General features: G+C 32.7%; 2 protein-coding genes across 2 annotated transcripts; both read right to left on the bottom strand.

Moving 5' to 3' along the window:
- Positions 1-5,493: 5,493 nt before the first annotated feature.
- On the bottom strand, positions 5,494-7,371 carry LOC148761767 (desmethyl-deoxy-podophyllotoxin synthase-like). The gene is made up of 2 exons (XM_088808377.1): positions 6,360-7,371; positions 5,494-6,210 (listed from the first exon to the last, which is right to left on the bottom strand). The coding sequence occupies exons 1-2, from the start codon at positions 7,254-7,256 to the stop codon at positions 5,599-5,601; spliced, it is 1,509 nt and encodes a 502-aa protein (XP_088664503.1). The 5' UTR covers positions 7,257-7,371; the 3' UTR covers positions 5,494-5,598.
- A 6,769-nt stretch (positions 7,372-14,140) lies between these two features.
- Positions 14,141-16,396, bottom strand: LOC148761766 (ibogamine 10-hydroxylase-like). The gene is made up of 2 exons (XM_088808193.1): positions 15,476-16,396; positions 14,141-14,856 (listed from the first exon to the last, which is right to left on the bottom strand). Exons 1-2 carry the CDS (start codon positions 16,379-16,381, stop codon positions 14,233-14,235), a joined length of 1,530 nt encoding a protein of 509 aa, XP_088664319.1. The 5' UTR covers positions 16,382-16,396; the 3' UTR covers positions 14,141-14,232.
- Between the last annotated feature and the right edge of the window lie 7,027 nt (positions 16,397-23,423).

Here is a 23,423-nt window from a genome sequence, read left to right as displayed (position 1 = left end):
TATCACATTTAACCATTTTTCATCATTTTCTCTTCATTTCTCTTAGAATAAAAGTCAGTTCATCATCATTGTACATCATTGAATATTCGGCCAAGGGTGGGTATTGTGAAAATTTCATGCTTCTTGCCCTATTTGATTTCTATACACATTTAACTAACTAAAACTACCAATTTAACTAAGAATCAAAACATAAAAATTTCAAAATCCTTCCCCTTGAAATTCAGCCAGCCCTTGGTATCACTTTTTGATCTCTCTCCTCAAGCATGCTAAATGGAAACAAAGGCATAGGAAAGGTAGAAATCAAGCTAAAGTCGAAAAATCTTACTGTTAGACGCGTAAACGGACGAAAAACGCGAATTCCCCTTTGAATTTTCTAGTTTTCCTTTGGTTTTTCTCTTTTCTTCCTTTCCTCTCTATTTTCTCTCTTATTTTCTCCTTATGGCCGACCATCACCTGATGTGGGGTTTAAATGGGCTCATTTTCCTTTAAAATAATATTAAATCATTAAAAAGTGCCATGTGTCACTTTTCCATTGGCCCGTTTTTAAAATTTCGTCCTTTAAACTTTAATTTTTCACCACTTAAATACCATAGTAATTCATACCAAAAATAAATAAATCTTATGATTTTGACAAGTTTTGGGTGGTGAAAATTAAGGTTTTACCCTAAGGCGACAAAATTACCGTTTTGCCCCTATGTTCCGAAAATTGCTGAAATTGAAATTTTTCACTTTCTATCATTAAATTATACTCCAAATAGTTAATCTTGGTCAAAAATTTCACTCCATGATCAAATTATTATCTTAGGTGGCAAAATGACGATTTTACCCCTAAACAGCAAAATTTTCAATTTTTCCCCAAATGAACCCTTGAACTCCGAATAATCATTTTTAGTCATTCCTGGACTGTAAAATATTAAATTTCATCCTACGATTCCTATTTAAACTAGTTCGAGGTTAAATTAACTCAAGTGTACTGTTAGGTACAATACCGAGTTTCATCTATTCTTAGGAGCTTTCCTAGCGTAATAACATGCCACTCTGTGCGTTTATGTCATGACATGTGTTTATAGGGTCGGGTTTTACACTGTATGCAAATTAAACTACTTAATCAACTAAATGCATTCGATCACACGCTATTCTATTCAAGGTCTACCTAAATCTCCTTCGTCAAGGTTTAACCTAAGTTTCCAAATCAATCTAATTGGTGATCAAGCAACTAGAAGCATTAAGAACAAAATAAAATAAACAACTTAAATCTATCAAACATAAGCAAAAGAAAGATAAATAAATCAGACTACGTATTGAGTTTAATCATAATCTTAGATAATTAAATTAGTTCCCCATCAAGTCACACATCACCATTAAATAAAGTTTAAACATTAAAAACAAAACCAAGAAAACAAGAGAATAACAAAAAGATAGAAAAAAACAAGAATTGTAATCTTGATCTGCAAATCTCCTTGAATCCTTCAAATTCTTTTTAGCTTCAATGACTTTGCGGCTTGATTCTTTACTTTCAATCCAATGTTTCGTTATCTTCTGAAATGTTGTTTTTATTAGGCTTTGAAGTTAGGCCAAGTTGGGTGAAGAAAGAAGTCAATTCTAATTAGGATTTCCTCATCAAACTATGTGAGCCATAGCCTTGACCAATTAATTAACAGAAATTGTAATTGCTCTAGGATTGTTGTAGTGCTCAAACTTCAACAAGATTTTTACCACCTTTCACACTAAATTAGGCGAAGTCGTAAACATAAACGTTGTAGCTTTTTCGCTTATCTTGCCAATGGTCCAAAAGTCATCTCATTTTGAAGCTTTGTAGAGAGTTATGGTCGAAATATCGAAACATGTGCAGTGAAAGTCTACACCTTGAAATTGCTCTCCTTCTTCCATTAAAATTCTTCCCTCATTAAGCACTTAGAAAAGCACACATAAATCAATAACAACCTATCTTAATCACATTAACACCAAATTAAGTATAAAATTAACTAAGATTAGATTTACTCACCTAAATTAACTAATTTAAAATAAGTAAATAAAACCTACTAATTTCTATGCATTGCTATAAGAACTAAGCTAAAATACTCTCAAAATTAAGTCCGAATAACTCTAAATCATAGAATTATCACTAGGTCAGCAGTTGGTTTCCATAAATTATTCTCTACTAAATCGATCGTTGTTAATTCTGCTTTGGTTGAAAGAACTCTCTACTACTTCTTGATTCTAGATTGACTAAAGGCTATCAAACCTTTCATTCATGGTAGCAACATCTATTGCATTTCCTTAAAAGGTCTCTCCTATCTTGCAGCAAGTGAGGAAACTACTTTCTTGATACTGCCCATTCATTGCTCCTCCATACTCAGCTCTGATACCAAAGTGTCGCGTGCAAAAGTAATAGACCTTGAAGCTAGACAAGAAATAGGAAGAAAAGAAGTTGGTACTGAATATAGCTTTTTACGTCCACCTATTTTTAATGAAGTAAGTAAACAGGTAGCTACTTCGAGGGAGCCAAAAAACCTCCAAGTACTAGTAATTGAATAAAAAAATGATGCTCTTATTGTTGGAATGCCTTAACAATTTATAACATTGACTCTAATTGTCAAACCCTGCTTTGTAAAATAATTATAATGTCATTTACATGCTTGATAGAATGTTTGTATATTTAGGAAGTTCGAGAAATTGTTAAAAGATGATATTGCCCCTAATGGTACCATTGAGTCGATTAAGCCTCGAACTAGTTCAAATAGGAAATTTGAGGTGAAATTAAGAGTTTCACAGTTCAAGGATGACTCAAAACGGTAATTCAGAGTTCGAAGATCAATTCGGAGTCAAATCGAAATTTTCACTATCTAGCGGTAAAATCATAATTTTTTCACCCACGGACAAATTTTGAGATTTTGAGAGAATTTAGATCACATTTGACAAATTGGAGAATGGTATGAGTATAAGAGATGAAAAATATGTCTATGGGCAGAATTTTATTGGTATCAGAGCATGGTTTAAAGATCAAAGATTTTGATTTTAAAGATATGGATTTTAAAGTTTTTGGTTTTAAAGTTGTTTTAAAAAATCCACACTGACACTGCGTGGCCCCGAGTTAAGTTAAGTCGAATAGAATGCATGAGTCTGCATATAGAGACCTGTTTGTTTTCATAGTGTATAAGAGATTAAGTGATTGTCGTTAGACATTCTCCCCCAGGCTGTGGGAGCAATGTAAGTAAATGGCAAGAGAAGAAAAAAGAAAAACTTGAAACGGACTAGAAAAAGTATCAAGATGATAATGATCCTAAAGATGTTTAGTGCCTTGTTGAAGCTTGTAATACTGTAATCCTAGGTAAATGCAGTATGAGAAGGATAATAATCCCCTATATAAAAGGCTTAAGAGTTGACTTTTGTCTTGTATAATATAAACGAATGATGGAGTAATTGTTTAAATAATCCAGAAGGAGTATAAAAATCTTTTAATATGACAAAGGTAGATTAGTAATATAAGTATTGAGGATGAATAATTATTACAGTACGTATAAATTTATTTTGTTTTTATGTGCAAAAAATTAATTTTTGTTGTTTCAAAAATATATATATATATTATTTTACATTAAAATAGATTATTTTAATTAATATTTTTATTTTATTTTATTATTCAAAAAAAAAAGAAAAAAGAGAGAGGAATGGAAAAACTGGTACAAAAGCCTTGCGAGGTCTCGAAAGGCATTCGGGAGAAGAATGTCTATCGAGACTTTGCGGCGGTTGTCACGGGCTCGATAAGAGTTTCGGGTCGTGACACTAATTGACTTTTCCTATGTTCTAGCAACAAATAATGAAATTATCTCAAAAAAATCCACAACTACTCCATTTATTTCTCAACAACTCAAGATTAGTTAAACTACTAGTTGGACATGTTTCTTTTACTCTTTGAAATTAACTTCAACAGCCAAAGCTAGCACGTGACAAATTACACGTTTCAAAACCTTATAATCTTAATGGTGCCCTAGGAACGAAGAGAATTTGAGAAAATGTAGAGAATGAGAGAAATTGTTTTGGTTTTTCTAACTCACAAAACATCTCACTTTCACTCTTGGTTGTGCGAAACAAAACTTGTATGCCTATTCAGTATTTTTAGAGACATTAGAGATATAAAGATAGGATATATCTTCTAAATTTAAATGTAATTAATTCTTATTTAAATTAAAAAAATTAAATTTAAATGTAAGAGATTATTACATAGATAATCTTTATTTAAATTTAAACAAGTTAAATTTAATTTATATCCTATCTCAAATGTTTTTCAATTATTCGATTAAGAAATATCATAACAATATCCAACATTAATTAATTAAATATTTGCTAATTATTCAAAAATAATTAAAATAATTCCATGTCATGTAAGCACACCACATTTAAATGTAACAGTGTGCAAAGTATTGAAAACAGAAGCACCTAGGGAGCTAACTACACGTTTGGTTCACGGAATAGATAGGAATATAATAGAATAACTATTCCGTGGAAATAGAATAAGGTGAGAATATAATAGAATAGTTATTATTTAGTTTGCTATGATAAATGGAATAGAGTAGGAATAGTTATTATGACTTATTACAGTATTTTGTTGGTAAAATAACTTTAGAATAAGAAAAGGATAAAAGATACAAAGACAAAAATACCTTTTATTATTTGTATTATTATTTTTATTTTATTTTTTAAATATTAATATTTTATTTATAATTTAATCATTAATATTACAAAATATCAATATTTTATTTATAAATTAACTATAATTATGATTAAAATATTAATACTTTTAATTAATTTGTAAACTCAAAATATTTTTTAATATATAATTGAAAACTTAAATTTTTTATTATAATAAGATTTATTTTCATCAAAAACAAAAAAAGTCTTTATATAATTTAGTAAAATTTATATCGAAAGATAAAATTAAGTAAATTTTTTCTTTTTTAATCATTTAATTTTATTTTTATTAAAATTAAAATTTAGTAATTTAATAAATTATTATTAAGTATTAGTATAATTTTTTATTATTTATTTTTTATTTGTATATTTTAGTTTATATTTTCACTTTAAAGTTTTATAATTAATATTTTAAAATATTAATATTTTATTTATAATTTAAATATTAATATAATTAAAATATTAAAATATTAATTTTTTTATTTTTTTAATGTAAAACATTAATTTTATAAGTTTAGGATTGTAATTTTTCAAAGAAAGTAAGGACATTTTAATTCAAAATGTTTTGAATTCTATTCCCATGGCCATGGAATAGCTAATACCATGGGGAAAGGTGGTATTAGCTATTCTTTCCTCCATAAACATACCAAACATAGGTAGAAAGTTTTTGGGAGAATAGAGGGACCAAACATGCTATAACAGTTGGAATACATCATTGAAGTAAAACTAGTAATTAAAAGTAAACTTTATGAAAGAAAGCTTTCTTATTAAATTTATACTTTATTACAATAAGAAAGATACTAAATGAGAGTTGTTAAACTGAAATACATGTGAAGTTTTGTCTCAAACATGAAAGGAACATCATAGTTATCATTTTTGCTTAAGTATGTAGAAATTATTAATTTGAAGTCACAGATGATGCGGAATGGGAACTAAGCACAGATCTTCTTTTCTTTGCAATGTAGCACCGAAAAGCTCAGTCATGTCTAAATCTTCAGGCTTCTTTCCATTGGGAAGCTTCCAATCAAAATGGTAGAGCAGATTTGCAAGTAAAAGCTCTACACTGGCAATACCATACGACATACCAGGACACATCCTCCGTCCAGCACCGAATGGAATAAATTCAAAGTCTGTTCCTTTATAGTTAATTGAACTATCGCAAAATCTCTCAGGATAAAACTTCTCAGCTTCAGCCCAGTAATTTTGATCTTGTCCTATTGCCCATACATTAACTATGACCCTAGATTTGGCAGGTATGACACATCCGTTAACCTCACAGTTCACTTGGCATTCTCTTGGAAGTAGCAAAGGACCTGTAGGGTGCAATCTTAGTGTCTCTTTGATAACTAGTCTGAGGTACTTCAACTCATGAATGCCTAATTCATCAACATCTCTTCTACCAGCAAAGACATGCCTCACCTCTGCTTGTGCCCTTTTCAATACTTCAGGGTTTCTTAATAATTCCGACATTGCCCATTCTACAACTGTAGATGAGGTTTCACCCCCGCCGAGGAACATATCCTGAAATAGCTAGGATTATTAAGTTTCAATTAAGCATGCACAAAAGGCTGATTTTGTGAGTGTCAACATTATGATCACACAGCCAAAATATAGAAAAGAGACAAAACGAAGCAATTGACTATAAAGGAACAGACTTTGAATTCACTAACCAGAATAATAGCTTTGATGCTGCTGGTTGATATGGGAACTTCAAGGTCTCCATGATCCTGAATATCCAGAAGGACTTGGACGAGATCGTCTGCTTCACTTTCTCCTGTCCTTGTTGATAATTTTGTAGCTCTATGTTCCTGAATGACGCTTTCCAGAATCTCATCTACCTTGTTATGCAGTTTTTTAATTTTAGGCCTCATGGCATTGATCAGATGGAGCAATTTAACGGAAGGATAGACATCAACAATACTGAGACCTCCAAACAACGCTATAATGTCTGGGATATGTTTCTTGAATGCATCCTGGTGCTTACATTTCCCACCAAAGGCTGTTCTGGAGAGCATGCTGAGTGCTGAAGAGTACAAGAAGTTCTTAAGGTTAATAGGCGATCCTGCTTTCGATGAGATGGTTCTTACTAAATTAGATATTTCTTCTTCCCTGATTGGTCTAAATGACTGAACTCGTTTCTTACTTAACAGCTCCAGCACACAAATTTTGCGTATTTGTCTCATGTAATCTCCACGGGCAAATGCAATATCTCTAAAGTTGTAAGTTATGAACTGTGCAGCATAGAGATAAGGCCTCTCAGAGAAAACAGAGTCGTGGGTTTTCATCACCTGTTTAGCAGCTTCTGGTGAAGAAATCACAACAGTTGATACTTCCCCAAGTTGCAGAAGCATCACTGGACCATACTTCTGAGCCAATCGGGCAAGGCAGCGATGAGGTTGAGTCCCAATAAGAAGGTGCAAGTTTCCTATCAGAGGTAATTTTGGAGGACCAGGTGGTAGCGTTGATGGAAGGCTACTAGATTTGGTAGTCGTCCATGTCCTCAAAGCCCTGAATGTGACGAACAAAAGGGTAAGAAGGAATAAGAGAAAGGGAAGTTGGTTTTCCATGCGAGCAATGGGAAAGAATTAAATGGAGGGGAAATTTCCTTTATTGATTATGAATCTCCTCTCTTACTTGGAAATTGCGGTTGGAGGGATGAGACTTGGGGTGAAACTATGGGGAAAACGCAGTGCCGAAAGTATTTAATTTGCTGTTAGTGGCCTCATTTCATATATCTTGTCAACAGCAGAACAGTGCTGTTATTGATGTTTGCATGTTATATGTTCCAACCAAATGGCTTTTTGCATTTTTTTTTTATAATTAGATAAAAGATTCAAACTTTACTCTTTAAGTAAGGGATAATGCACCAATTAATAAGTTAAATGTTCAGATACATCTTTTACGTTTTGTTTTACTAGAATTAGCAAAAGCATAATGAAAAAATGTAAATTTTGTTTGATATAATGAGAAATATTTACTATTATAAAAATAAATGCTAACTTTCCTACCAATAATTGTGAACAAGCAAATTGTAACTACTATATAATGGAAAGCTAAAGCTTTTCTTGTCTAGCTGGCTTAAAGATTTACACGTGAAATAAAGTCCTTGTGTTAGTCGTGCCCAACAGCTGTTGCAGCATGGAAAAGATTAAAGTCTCTATCATTTGCTATTTTTTAATATTGTGTTGTCAGTTTTTTATTCAACTTTGCAGTTAGCGTAATATTTTTATTGGGGTAGTTTGGCTACGTGTTATGACATTATAGGCCACTAAGTACTAGACACATCACTTGGTATTTTATGTTTTTTTGTCTCTTGTAATTAGAAATATTATATTTGCATAATCAAAAGTGAGCTGTGACTTTGTAAGGCTTCTGCAATTCTTCTTATCTCTCACGTGTTTTTGGTTTTTTATATTTTATGTTTTTCTCTCTCTTGTAATTAGATGTACTATATTTGTTTAATAAAAAGTGAGCTGTGACTTTGCAAGGCTTCCTGCAATTCCTCTCATCTCTCACGTGTTTTTGGTTTTTTGTTAACTCAGTGTTTCTCGTTCAACTTGTTAATTACTCAATGAATTCATAACCTTTTGATTTTTGAACAATTGTTTGGGAAATCTTTCTCCAAAATTGAGCAAGTGAAAAAGATATTAAATAGCTTGTCCAAGTCATGCCAGGCCAAGGTGACCATCATATCAAGAGTTCAGAGTCTTCGTATGTTACAGTTAGATAAGTTTACTGAGTTCTCTTTTAACCTATGAGATGAATCATGAGAGGATTCCATTTAAGAAGATGAATCATGAAAGTTTGGTTGTAGATAGAAATCATGAGGAGATAAAGCAATGTCCATGCTAGACATAATAGGATTCAACAAGTTCATGCGAAAGAAACAAAACCTACGGAAGCAAAAGAAGAAGACAATGATCGAGACGTGGAGTGATAGTGAGAATGAGATCTTCGAAGATGTGGCCTTTATCTCTCATGAGTTGTGATTCAATTTCACATACATTTTATGCCTTCTCAAATTGAAAATATGAATCTAGTTATTCAAAACGTTAAAAAAAATTAAAAATTTAATACAATTTCAAAAAGGGTACTTGATAAATTTTTTACAAGTAATAAAAATAATGAATCAGAAATTATTAAAGAAATATTAGAAGAACTTGATTATAAAAGTTTAAGTAGAAATTTTCATCTAAAAATGCTAGAATAATAAAAAAATTTTAATTTTAATAAAAAGGACCTCATTTGAATATTTTACTTTAAATTTTTAAATTATTGAGCCGTCTCTAGTAATTAACGCCACGTGAGTATAAAATAATAGGCAACATTTTGACTAATAGTAATTAGTCAACCATTAGTCATAAGAGTCTAATTGACCTAAAACAAAAGTATAAGAGATTGATTGAATGGAATATAAAAAAAAGAGTTTGTTCAATTTTTTTAAAGTATTTTAAAAACTTTTTAAACTATTATGCCCTATATGAACTTATTTTCTAAAGTTGATAACCAATAGTAAAACACTAGATTACAAGTAAGAATGAATAGAAAAGAGAGGAAACGGTTTTCCATGAAAGATTTGGGTTGGATTTTCTAGAATAGGCGACTACTTGAAGGTTTACAAATATTTGGTTTCATTACTTTCAAACATACGTTGATGTTAGTTTTCAGTTTATTTAACATTTTATCAATATAATGTCAATTATTGAATTTGATAATACAATTAAGTGATATTAACTTAATTGATTAACTTAATTTATTTAATATTTATAAAAATACACATAAATATGTACAAATGTCATCGTGATCTATAAAAAGTAATAATTCTATGTCAAATTAGTTTTATTTCGGATCAAATAAACTTTTATAACATACGGTTAACTAACTATTTTTATTAAAAAGTTGTTATTTTATATCACATGTCATAATTGATAGTGACATGGTATGTTGATGTGGTATGATGATATGATCATGTGACATTTTTTTCATCCAAGTCAATATCACATTAACGCCACATGGGTATAAAATGATAGACGATGTTTTAACAAATGACAATTAGTCAACCGTTAGTCATAAGAGCTTATTTAACTTAAAATAAAAGCATAAGAGATTGATTGAATGAAATATAAGAATAAGAGGTTTTTTTTTCTAATTAAGGGAACAGGGATTCGAATTTACTCTTTAAGTAAGGCATCATGTACCAACTAATGAGCTAAATGCTCAAGTGCAGAATATAAGAATAAGAGTTTGTTCTTATTCATGATGCAAGCTAAGGGTGAGAACGATCCTAAGCTTAAGAGATCTTTTGATGATTGTGGATAAGGTCGATGTGCCACTCACACAACTATAATGATTGTTCATGTGAGGTGAACTAGATGGTAGTGAGGACTTTAACCACTACCCGTCTAAAGGGGGTGGGACCACTTGATAAATCGTGGATGAGGCTGAGGTGCCATTCACGAGAGCTTGCTAGGAACTCGAAATAGTGGAGGTTAAACCACTATTTGTCAGAATAAGGCAGACCCATTCATAGATGGAATGTTATGATGAATGAGTTTAATGAGTTTGAGGAATGATTGAATGAGTATTGATTGATGACTTATGTTTAAATGCTTATTTTATGATAAATGATTATCGAAAATGTTATTCACATTATAATATGGTGATATTGGTTTGGTTAGATAAAACCTTAGCTTAAGGAATAATCCTATAATTTTGGAAAGACTTATGAATGGTTTAGGTTCAAAACATTGCCTAGAAAATTGAATTTTGTGGAAAAAGTATCGATACATGTGGAGCATGTATCGATACATTTTCAACAGAATGCTACAAGAGGTGTTCTGTGTGAAATGTATCTATACACTCTCAAAAGTATCGATAGATTTCTTGCATGCATCGATAAGTTTCAAAATGTATCAATAGAATTGTTGCAAAAAATGATTTCCAAGTGATTTTAAAGAGGTTTTCCAAGATAAATGAGTTCTAATGTTTTAAGCAAAGTTGTTTTCCATTCAAAGTTATTTAAAGGATGTTTTAAATGCTATGTTACATGATCATTTTGGTAATGATGCTGAATTTATGAATCATATGTATTTACAATTGCGTGGTGTCACAGCCCAATTTTCGGGCCATGACTAGCGCATAGGCCCAATGGGCATAGCCCACAAGCCCAAGCAAGTCTCTTTATGTAATCCCTGATCGTCATTTCAACAATCATTCCTAAAGTCACATTTCGTAATTCTCAACTATAAAATATTCAGTGATATACTATGGCAATCAAATACTTATATTTAGATCATCCAAAATAATATCATCCATTGCCAACTCATAGTGGCATCATCAATCAAAATATATATACATTGTTTATACTATGAATCCTAGTGATTTACATCACATGTATGTATACACGGGCAAAAGACTATTGACTACTAGCGAAGTGACTTTGGGTGAAGGTACAACTACTGAATGCCATGGTACTTACCAAAAAGATGAATATACGTGGACACCTCAATCTAGGTCCCAACTGCCTCCGAATCTGAAAATATGATGTTTAAAAGAGTGAGTATAAACCTAGTGAGTGAACATAGGAAGGGAACAAGCAAACGACACGGAAAGTTATAGAAAACATGATGCACTTATGTTAAAAACAATGCAATTTAGCTTAATTTCTTGTAAAGCCCCTTAATTCAACCTTTGGTTATTTAATCCCTTAGAATGAAGGATCTAAGATCAACAACGAAGTTGAAAAGAGTGAAAACTACAGCAAATATCCAAGCAAGACAGGCAAGGCAGAGAGTTTGTCGTTGGATTGAAAATCAATTTGGAAGCAATTAACAATTTCAACATTCAACATTCATTGCAATCACATAATATTTTCTCTAGCATTTCCATGGTATGTGTAAGCATGTATACAACCATCGGCTCATCAACTCATGTGCACTCCCACACCGCACATAGCTAGAATCACTCGTCATCACCGGCATGTGCACTCCCACACCACACACGCGCGGTTAGAATTATCACACAATATTATTATTCAAAGCATAACACATATATCTTCAGAATATAGTTAACCATGGGTTCATCACATTACACATTTTACAACATAAAACGTTTCATCAAAGGTTTGTTCCCAAGCATGATTTAGAGAAAAAAAAGTCAAATATAATCATTTAAGTGCTTCATCTCAACACATATGTATTTCTCAGAAATAATTTAATGCAAGTTCACTCACTTGTCCTTGTTGATTCTTTTGATCGACTATAACTTCAACTAATTCTCCAAATGGACATGTGGAGCCTCGTTGGAACCTATCACACACAATATAACCATAAAAAATATAACAGCCCACAAATCTAATTATTAGCCATCTTTAACAACTTAAAATCAACCCTAACACATTTCTCACCTTGGTGGACTTGTAGTTGAATTTTCTTAGTGAGGATTAAAAAGGGAAAACTCCTTCAAGAGTTTTCAAGCTAATTTGAAGTGTTTCCCTCTCTAAAAAATGTTCAGTAGTGAAAGAAAGTACAAAGAAAAAACACTTTTTTTGAGGGTTTTTGAGGTGAAAAAGTGAAAGAGAATGAAAAACCCTATGAAAAAGTGTGCAAAAACATGAATTTTGAAGTTAGTATGTGAAGGCTATGGAGGTTTTAAGGTTTCTTTCCATGGAGGATGAAAAGTTCTGCAAAAATGAGAGAAGAAATGAGAGGAAGATGAAGAAGGTGCTGGAACTTTATATATTTATCTCTAAAGTCAATCAAAATTTCACATAATTTATAAAAATGCCCTTTTTGTTCTTCTGGTGCAGTACCTTCATTGTGACAAAGATTTTGACCACTTTACTATCAGAACTGGGCAAAGTAGACAACATCAAACTTGTAGCCCTACCTCTTAGCTTTCTAATGGTATAAAAATTATGTCATTTGGACTTCTTTAGTGAGATATATTCTTGAAAAACCAAAATATATGCAAATAGAGCAATAGTTCATTATGCACCTTTCTTCACCAATTGAAATTATTTTTGATCCTACTCCTATAAAAACATAAAATAATTATAAATAACATAAAACTAACATCATTAACTTAAAATAAACATTTAAATATAAATTAAACTAAACTAATAAAATAAATAAAAATACCTAAATTCTATCATAAATCTAGTCCAACTTAGACTAATTAGGTATTTAATCTCCCATTAAATATGTGAATTTGATGCACTTATCAGTCTACCTCAAGTCAAGCATCTATGGAGGTCGGGGTTTCACACATGGTTACGAAAAACTCTTCCCTTTGGCCTGTCCCCTTCTCCATATCCATTCACAAAGTCTTTGTGACTCACACGTTATTTTTCGTCACTATTTTCGTTATGGATTAATGATAGTATTTTGTAGTAGCTAGTGTCATGGATACAAGTGTCTAGTTTTCATCTTGTGTTAGATGTCTAATAGCCACTTGATGCCTAGAGGGTCGGTCATGTTCTGTTGATGAGTCAGTCTTATCTTTATGTTTATGTTTACGAATTATGAACATGTTATGATAATGCAGCCAATGTTTAGGCACTTTACATTATGAATTTTATGATTAAATGTATAGAGTTGGTTGGAGAGCCTAAATGGACAGTTGAGGGTGTTAATAAATGTTCATATGATACTGTGCACTGAGATAGTGACACTTTAATGTTTTATTAGATGTTTGCACATACATTGCTTATATTGAGAGGTTCTTTAACTGTGTATGATGCCTATGAATGCATACATGTTATAACAATGTATGCTTATGAAACTTTATATATGCTTTCGAAATGATGAATATTAAAGAGGCTTACTTAAGCTTAGTGGGCTATACCCGTCTAGGCCTATGCGCTGGTGATATCCTATCGTAAAATGGGATGTGACAAAGTTGGTATCAAAGCTTTAGGTTCATAGAGTCCTAAGTTTTCCTTGGTTGTCAACAGAATGTTTAGAGCCGTATGTAGGAATCTTGTTTTTGTTTTATGTACCTAGGCACAAATCGAAGATGGGAGACCTACATATAACTCCTTGGTTTTTGACCTACTTTATGCGTAAGAGTTATGTCTAGAATTACTATGAGTTTATAGATTTGAGTCTTACAGTATATGATTGTTGTTGTCTAAATGAGATATGTCGCCTAGGACACGAGCTAGTGGTAAAGATGCGACAGAGCACGAGGCTCCCGTGGAGACTACTAATAGACCACATACACCTACTACTAGAGACCATGCTAGACGTGAAAAGGCTGCCAGTTCGGGGAAGATAGACAGCCCTGCTTGTAGCTCCCCTGCTTGCTTTTGTTGTTGTTGGTGTTGCTTGATGCTAGTGCTTTTATTCATTCCCCTCATAACTTAGTTATAATACTAAATATTTGCGCAAACTTAAAAGTACGATTTAAATTGAAAATTGTTGCAACATAGCTTAGAAAAAAGTCTCAATAAGCTTTTGCAGAACTTGCTTATTCTTGCTTACAATATCAATTCTATAGCGGATAATAAAAGATAAAAGGTAACTAAAATTTGTTTAACACAGTTTACTCACTAGGCAAAGGATGGTAAGGAATGGGAATTAAGAAGAGATCATTCTTTCTTCTTACAGATAGGCCAAAACATTCAGTCATGTCCAAGTCTTCACATTTGCTTCCATTTGGGAGCATCCAATCAAAATGGTATAGCAATTGTGCAAGGGGTAGCTCAATGTTGGGGAGTGCAAATGATATGCCTGGACATATCCTCCTCCCAGCACCGAATGGAATATATTCGAAATTTGTTCCCCTAAAATCAATAGAACCGTCCAAGAACCTATCTGGGTTAAATTTTTCAGCATCTTTCCAATACCAAGAATCTCTTCCTATGGCCCATGCATTAACAATGACTTTAGTCTTTGCAAGTATATCATATCCACTGATTACACACTTTTCATCACACTCTCTTGGTACTAGAAGAGGTGCAGCAGGATGTAACCTCAAGGTTTCTTTAACTATTAATCTCAAGAATTTCAATTCATGAATACCAGCTTCATCCACGTTACCTTTTCTATCAAAAACCTGTCTCACCTCGGCTTGTGCTTGTTTCATCACCTTTGGATTTTTTAGCATTTCTGACATTGCCCACTCCATTGTTGTTGATGATGTCTCACTCCCAGCCGCCAGAATGTCCTACAAGATGATACATTATCATTAGTTTTTTGCTGTTTATGTTTTCACGAATTTTATATAAACATATTGTAATTTTCTGATAGAAACTTAATTTGAGTTTGAATGGACAGATTGTCAACTTCGCTTCATTGTGCACACAATTTTTTATAAGCCAAAAGTATTTCATTAAAGATGGGTTACTTTAATTCCGTAACCCTTCAAAAGTTTACATGTCAGCCTGTAAAACTGTACAAATCACCCTTGTCACCATGGGCTCCGCACTATAAACCTATATTCTTCCTTCAAGAAAACAAACGCCACAACCCTAATCAAGCCCATATACAGCCGCACTCATCAGCTCAGAGCATTGCAAAAACATGTTAAGCTCATTGTCCATACAATTCAAAAGATGATTTTACTTCAGTCCATATAGGTAATTGTTCTGAGTGGTGCATCACCGTTAATTTATATACTATAAAAGATAATTCAACAAAAATAAATAAACATTTCAAGTCATCGAATTTGTTTTTAGATAGCTTTTCAAAAAGCAAAAAAAGGTTTGTTCTTAGAAAGCTTATGGCTACTAAAGAAGTTATGATAGAAGTTGATCTGTAGATACATGAGAGAAAATGATACTAACCAAGATAATTGCTTTTATTTTGTCATTCGTCAGAGGAATTTCAAGGTCAGAACTCTGTTGAAGTTTAAGAAGAACATCAAGAAGATCTTCCTCTCCTTGTTGCTTGCCCATTTCTGATGTACTGTTTGTTTTCTCTTTGTGCTCGTTAACTATGTCTTCAAGTATCCGATCAGAAGCCCGTTGCAATTTCTCAAGTTTAAGCCTTACGCCACTGATCAGTTTAAGCAGCTCATTAGAAGGATACATATCAGCTAAGCAGAAACCACCTGCGAGCTTTGTAGTTTCTGTTATGATCCTTATGAATTCTTCTTGGCCTTTGCTTTTCTTGCCAAAGGCTGCCCTTGATGTTATCCCATATATCATTGAGAAAATTTTCTCGCTGAGATTAATTGGGGATCCTTCATTCAAAGATATGGTTTTGATGAGAGCAGAAACTTCTTCTTCCCTGATGAATTGAAATGACTGAACGCGACTTGGACTCAAAAGCTCCATCGTGCTGATTTTCCTCAACTGTTTCCAATAGTTTCCATAGGGTGAAAATATAATGCCTACAGAATCATATGACATTATCCTAGAAGCAAGAAGATAAGGCCTTTGAGCAAAGGTGGTTGCGTGGTCTTTCAAAACCTCTTTTGCAATTTCCGGAGAAGATATTACAATGCTGGGAACTTCACCAAGTTGTAGATGCATCAAAGGTCCATGTTTCTTGGCCAAATCTCTGAGGGTGTGATGGGGCAGAGAGCTTATGAGCTGATGCAGGTTACCTATGAAAGGAAGTTTTCGTGGTCCTGGAGGAAGCCTTGCTGGGAGGTTGTTGGCTTTCGATCTTTTCAGAACTTTTAGTACCATGAACACGAAAAGAGAGGTGAGGAGTAGGGCGGAGAAGGAAGGAAATTGAAGCTCCATGATGCTCAAGGAAAACAGAAGAAATGCCACTTTTTTTTTCACCCCCCTTGGAAAGAAAGACAAAGATGCAAGTTTCTCTCTCCTTAGCTAGCTAGAGAAAAGGCCTTCTCTTAGTAGCTCTGAATTATAATATTTATGTGGATACCATTTATATTTATAGCTATATGATGGATATAATATATATTTAGTTTTTAAGTATATATTTATTATGTTTATTATACCATTTACTCTTTGTAGAATTATATAATTATCTAAATATTTAATATTTAAGTAAGTTTTTAATAAATTTGTTATAAATTGAGTTTAATATATGTTTATTTTCAATATAACTTCTCATGTACAAAGCACTATACGGACGTCAGTTTCATGGAAAGAACAAAGATTTCAAATATAACCAAACTTGCAGCGTACAAGTCGGAGACAAGAGGAATCTGAAATGCTTCTTCAAAATGCATTGTATCAGCTATGTTCATGCAATGGCTCCTCTTCACTAGCTTTCCAGCTCACTATCAAATTATTTTAAAAATATGAATCCTTGGGATTCCTTTTCACACGTTGATGCCAGCCAAGTTGCTGCTGCAGGAGATCTGTCGACATTGTTTCATGTAATAAGAAAAAGCAACAATTAATCGTTTGCACGTGTGCATAGGCATAGATTATTCGTTTCCATTATCAGTAAAGGTTTTTTTTTTTTTAAATAGTACATTATCTTTCATGTCATTCGATTTTTCAAAATTTTTATTTTAATCATTCAACTTTGAAAAATATAATTTTGATGATAAATATTTATAAACATTTGGTTATTCAATTGCTAAAAGATAACAAACTTAGCTTTCTCTTGATAGTAAGTTACATATTCATATCAACTACTTTGTCATCTGTCCATGCGTAATAAAAAATTATAGCTTACTAATAGAAAATTAAAATAAAGAAAAAATAAAAACAAATACAAATAAAAAATTATATTAACAATTTATTAATAAATTGTTAATATTTATATTTTTAATGAAAATAAAAATTAAAAGATTAAAAATAGAAATAAAATAAAGAAACAATAAAAAAATTAAAATAAAAAATCATATTAATAATTTAATAATAAATTTGTAATATTTTAATATTTAATGAAAATAAAAAGTAAAAAATATTATTGAGTTATAGAAATAAATAATTTTTTCTAATTTATTAATTTATAATAAAGGAAACTTTTTGTTTTGATGAAAATAAATTTTATTATAATAAAAGATAATTTGACCATTTTATTATTTATTCTTCAAAAATAAGTCATAATAATAAGGCTAAAATTTTTTTTTAGCCCTCAAATATAAGTTGTTTTTAGAAATAGCCCTCATCTTAATTTTAACTGTTTTTATCCAAGAGATAAAATTTTGGGATAAAAATACCCTTAATGAGACTTCTTCATTGAACTATATTTGATGGCATGTTTAAAAATTTCCCACGTAACACACCATGGTGAGAATTTGTGACATGCCATGGAAGAAATATGCAACACGCCATAAAAGGAATATGTGACACGACACTGAGGGAGTATGTGACACGACACTGAGGGAGTATGTGACACGCCATGGTGAGAATATGTGACACGACATGAAGGGAATATGTGACACACCATGGAGAGAATGTGTGACACGCCATGGTTAGAATATGTGACACGACATGGTGAGAATATGTGAGACGACATGGTGAGAATGTGTGACACGCCATGGAAGGAATATGTGAGACAACATGGTGAGAATATGTGAGACGACATTGTGAGAATATATGACACGCCAGGTTGAGAATATGTGACATGCCATAAGGAGAATATGTGACGCCATAAAGGGAATATGTGAGACGACATGGTGAGAATATGTGACACCCCATGGAGGGAATATGTGACATGACATGGGGGAATATGTGACATGACATGCTGAGATTATGTAAAACAACTAATAACTCTATTATATAGAGTTATTTTGACACATTTTGAGGGCTTAAGTAGTTATACTTTCGAGATTTGATGTTTGAATTTTTACATTTTAGGTGTTTTTTTAGTTTACGTTTGATTACTTATTGAGTGGTTAATTTAAATTATTTTACTTTAATTTTATATTATTTTGTTTTAAATTACTTTAAGAGTAGTATTGCTAATTTCTCTTATTGCTTTTGTAAGAAATTTGATGAAAATCCTCATAAGTATGTTGATGGCTTCATTCGTATATGTTGCGGTATTTTGACTATATCTTTTTTTACAAAACTCCAAAATGAAGTAATTCTTAGACCATTAGAACGCTAAGAAGAAGGGATACAACTTTTATGTTTACCACTTTACCCAGTTCTGGTCAGATGATGACAACAATATTTGTCTAAATCAGAGCACTACAATAGTATGCATGTACTAAATATGATGCAAGCATATATTTCAACCCTAAAGTACAATTGACGTGATTCTTAAGCCATTGGAAAGATAAAAGATAGGGCTACAACTTTTATGTTTGCAATATTTCCAAGTTCAGACCAGATCATGGTGAACATCACGTTCAAATTTGATAGACTGCCACAATACTGGAAAACATGGCCACGGTGCTGAGCTAAAATAGCTCACCATGCATTTTCCTAAGAGCTCAAAGCCATAGCGCTAAAGAAGCAGCACCGTGATGCTACTGTAGCAAACATGTAGCACCTCAGTGCCAAAAAATTCAGGCCACAACGTTGGGAGATTTTCCAAAAATAAAAGTTTGACAGGATTTTGGAAATTAGGTTACTTGGAGCCTATTTAAGGGACCTTTTTTAGAGAAAAGGGAAGGCAGCAAGCAACTATTCTGGAGATTTTGAGCCAAGAACAAAGCAAGAAAACAAGAGAATTTGATAGAGAATTAAGATTGCAAAGAAGCTTTTATAATTAGTTTCTTTCTCTACTTTTGTGCTTTTTTAATTTTCTTTGACTTGAATTAATGGCTAAATTTCTTTGGATATTGTTTTTATTACTTATTATGAGCTAAATTATCTTTCTAGGATTGTGGTGGATTTTTACATGTGGTTTGAATATTAGTTTCTCTTGTATTTATCATCAACATGTGTAGTTTTGCTTATTTAAATCTGTTCTTAATATTTTTGATTGTCTGGCAAACAATTAACTGATTTGTTAATCTAATTGAGACTTAACAAAGAGATTTTAGATTGGACTAAGATTTGAATAGTGTATGTTCATGTCACTTAGGTGATTTTATTCGCGATTTGAGTAAACATACACTAATTGCCATACATAGCTAAATTAGAACGCTAGCTTAATGAACCTTATTTAATTGATTCCTATAGACATATAGTGAACTAATTAAGTTAGGTATTTGTACAAGCAACTCGATGGAGACTTGTCCATAGCTTTGCATTATAGGTTAGTAAAACCACCCAAAAAAGATAAATAATAAGAAAAGCTGGTATCAGATGAAATGTTGAATGAACCCATAATCCTAGGTCTTTAATATACTACTTTTGTCAACTTATTTAGTTTATTAGTTTATTTAGTGTTGATTTTTAATTGTTCTTAATTAGTTTTTCTTCGATTTTCGGATTGCTTAAATAAGATTAATTTATTTTATAATTTTAGTACTTAGTGAAACTTTAGAAACAAATCCTCATGGGAACGATACTCTACTTCATCACTATATTACTTGTTAGATACATGTGCAAAATCGACAACAACGACATGGAAGAAATATGTGACACGACATGGAGGGTTTATGTGACACACCATGGATGGAATATGTGACACCGCTTAAATTTAAATGGAAAAAAATTGCAAACAAATAAGGAAACCGTTCGAAATTCCACGACATGCATATTAGTGGTTGAGGTGTTTAAAATGCCATCACATTTTATTTTCATCATTTGCAAATGATAGTGTCAAGTAAGAGTTTTTGATTCATTCTTCATTCCTAAAGGGACCAAAGTGTTCGACTTCGTTCTGAGCAAAGTTAATGACATCACAGCAACAATGTCGGTTATGCGTGAAGAGATCAGTTAATCATCAATTAAAATTTTCTTTTGTTTTGTGTTTTTTTGCTAGGTTGCTCTAGGAAATGTTTGGGTTTATGATTATGCTATGATATATTTTTCCTGTTTTCTTCGTGTTTTTAAGGTTTTTGCCTAAATTATGAAGAAAACTACAGCATTTTTACTTACATGGTTTAAGGTGGTACCAACATTTTAGTGGGTCTGCATAACGTGTAACAAGAATAAATTTCTTCGATCTGGTGTGTAGTGGGTTAACTGCTTTTGTGTCTAGCTTAGCATTACTTGCATGGCATGTAGTATGTAAATTGCATAGTAGGCATATTCCCTAGTGTGCAACAATATGGGTATTTTATTAATGGCGTGTAACAAATAAGTAATTATACTTGGCGTGTAAGAACAAAAAAATGGCATGTTACAACATTTTACTTGGTCTGAATAGTGTGTAACAGCAATAAATTTCTTCAATCTAACATGTAGTGGGTTAAATGTTTTTGGGGTTTAGGGTAGCATTACATGTATGGCGTGTAGTATGTAAATAGCATAGTCAGCATGGCATGGCATGTAACAACATAAGTATTTTGTTCATGGTGTGTAACAAATCAATAATTATAGTTGGCGTGTAATAACATATAGGCATGGTGTGTAACAACATTTTACTTGGCTTGTTCAGTGTGTAACAACAATAAATTTCTTTTATCTGGCATGTTGCACATTATGGGTTAACTGTTTTTGGGGTCTATCTTACATGTGCATGGGTGCTATGTTTTGCAAATGGAGTTCAGAGAGTATGATAACCTTGACACTTTGCTTGTTGTGCCGAGGGAGAAATGGGCCTTCAAGGTCTCCATTAACGCCCATTGTAAGTGGTCAGAACTGCATTACATAAACAAGATGCTCCAAGAGAAAGGGAGTACGAAGCAGTCAAGCGTACGTGCTTCGGTCTGCTGCTGGATATCTATCCACAAGGCTACTTTTGCATTAGTCTGATACAGAACATCATGGTTTGTTGAATCATTGAAACCGAGTCAATAGACCATGAGTTATAGTTATGGTTTGCCATTGGCAAGAGCATGGTGCGTTTATCAAAGCAGCAGTTCTGCCTTATAACCAGACTGAAGTTTAGCTCACTGCCTAATATATTCATACAACCGTACGAGGTCACTCCCGATGAAATTCATGCAAAATACTAGAATGGGTAGTAGAATGTTAAGTTGTAGGAGTTGTTTGATATGTTCTGAGGAGGCAAGTTTCAACAACCAGGAGATACAACCAAAATGGCACTCGTCTTGATCGTGAATAATATTTTATTTAGTCAAGACTATCAAAGATGGGGTGACACCTTAGCTTTTGGCATTGGTAGAGGACATGGACATTTGGAATGTTTTCCCCTAGGGTTTAGAGGCTAACTGAGGACTACCTATTGAAGGGGTTCGAAGTTCCTACCACAAACTTGCAGAAGGATAATCGTTTATGCTACAACCTTTATGGATTTGCTAGGACATACAGGTACTGTCATGTAGCATTTTCTAGTTTCCTTTTGATATAAAAATTTATGGTGGCAGTCGTTTATCATTTACGATATGATAATGGTTGTAATTAACTTGCAGTTCTGGGCAATGGAGGCGATTCCTACTTTATGAAAATCAATTACCCCCTCCATTCGGAAAGACGTCTTCTACCCATGCATGTGTAGATGGTAATGCAATCAGAAGCCGAAGGACTTCTACAAGGCAATTGAGAAGTTGGAGTCATCTCAATAGGTTAGGAAACAACTACTAATTTGTCCAGTGAATCTCTAAACTATTAAGGGTTATAATGCAATGCATGTATTTTGCAATTGCGAGCACAATGAACCTCGGAGCCCACACTAGAGGAGGCCACACAGGAATATCTGTTGGACATCGATGCCCCTCTATTTGAGGGGCTCTAATATGTACCAATAGGGCAGATGGAGGATCGAGCAAAATGAGGTATTGATGCAAGAATAAGGAAGAAAAACTTGAAGGTGAAAAAAGTCGCTGGTCTAGTTAAGCGGAGGTGCACTATTGCTTCTGGAAATGAGGAGCACTCATGTGAGATCTCGACCTCTATAGACTCATAATTAGAAGTAGACGTAATAATACGGACTAAGGGTAATTTCGTCATTTCCTCTAACAAGCTCCTAGAAGAAGGTTTTCTAATATTTTAAGCTCTAAGTGGGCATAAGGACTGAATGAATGATGTATAATGATGAAAACATGAAGAAAACTAGAAGCGATAATAATTTTCATAATAGGGGCAAAATGGTCATTTTGCACCCCGAGTCAAAGATTTTAAGTTTTGTGAACTCGAGTACTTTTAGACTATTATGGACCTTGTCTCAGTATCAAAAGAGTAAAAAAATTGCACAAAGGATTGGAGGAGAACAAGTTAACTTGCTAAGGGCATTTTCGTAATTTAAGTGGAGTTGGATAAGCTTGAGCTGAAAAATCATCTTCCAACAACTTCTTATCATATTTCCAGCAGCTTTTTCTTCTTCTTCTTCCTCTTATCTCACGTTGCTTTCATCCTCTATGGAACCTTGATATGAAACCACCATAACCTCTCTCAAAATAGCTCCAATTTTCAAGCTTTTGTGCACTTTTGCATAGAACCCTTGTGCTCTTTCACTCTCTCACTTTAAAACCCTTGAAAAATCTTACTTCCATACTTTCTCTCACTAACTAGGTGTTTAGAAAGAGAAAAAGGGAGCTTCATAATAGCTTGGAAAATTATTGGAAAGAATTTCAAATTTACAAGCTATCAAGGTGAGTAGTAAATTAGAGTTGAATTTTAAGTGTTGAGAATGGCTACAGATTAGACTTATGAATGTTTTGTAGTTGAGGTCGTTCATTCATTTTAGAGTGATTAGGATAGTGAAAATAGATAGCCACTTAGATGGCAATTGGAAGCTAGTTAAGAGATAGCTTTTAGAATTTATAAGTATTGGAATTGACTTAATTGTGATGCTAATGTGATGATAGGTTCCAACAAAGCCCCATCTCCCCATTTG

This window comes from Theobroma cacao, chromosome 7 (assembly GCF_053813885.1).
Source record: "Theobroma cacao isolate CCN51 chromosome 7, ASM5381388v1, whole genome shotgun sequence".
In the NCBI taxonomy this organism is placed as follows: Eukaryota; Viridiplantae; Streptophyta; class Magnoliopsida; order Malvales; family Malvaceae; genus Theobroma; species Theobroma cacao.
This window is presented reverse-complemented; position numbering and strand designations above follow the sequence as displayed.

Excerpts from the sequence above, each read along its gene's own strand:
- LOC148761767 (XM_088808377.1), bottom strand. The coding sequence starts at position 7,256 with ATGGAAAACCAACTTCCCTTTCTCTTATTCCTTCTTACCCTTTTGTTC. Across the intron at positions 6,211-6,359 it reads GCATCAAAGCTATTATTCTG|GATATGTTCCTCGGCGGGGG; the intron begins GTTAGTGAATTC and ends TAGCTATTTCAG.
- LOC148761766 (XM_088808193.1), bottom strand. The coding sequence starts at position 16,381 with ATGGAGCTTCAATTTCCTTCCTTCTCCGCCCTACTCCTCACCTCTCTT. Across the intron at positions 14,857-15,475 it reads AAATAAAAGCAATTATCTTG|GACATTCTGGCGGCTGGGAG; the intron begins GTTAGTATCATT and ends ATCATCTTGTAG.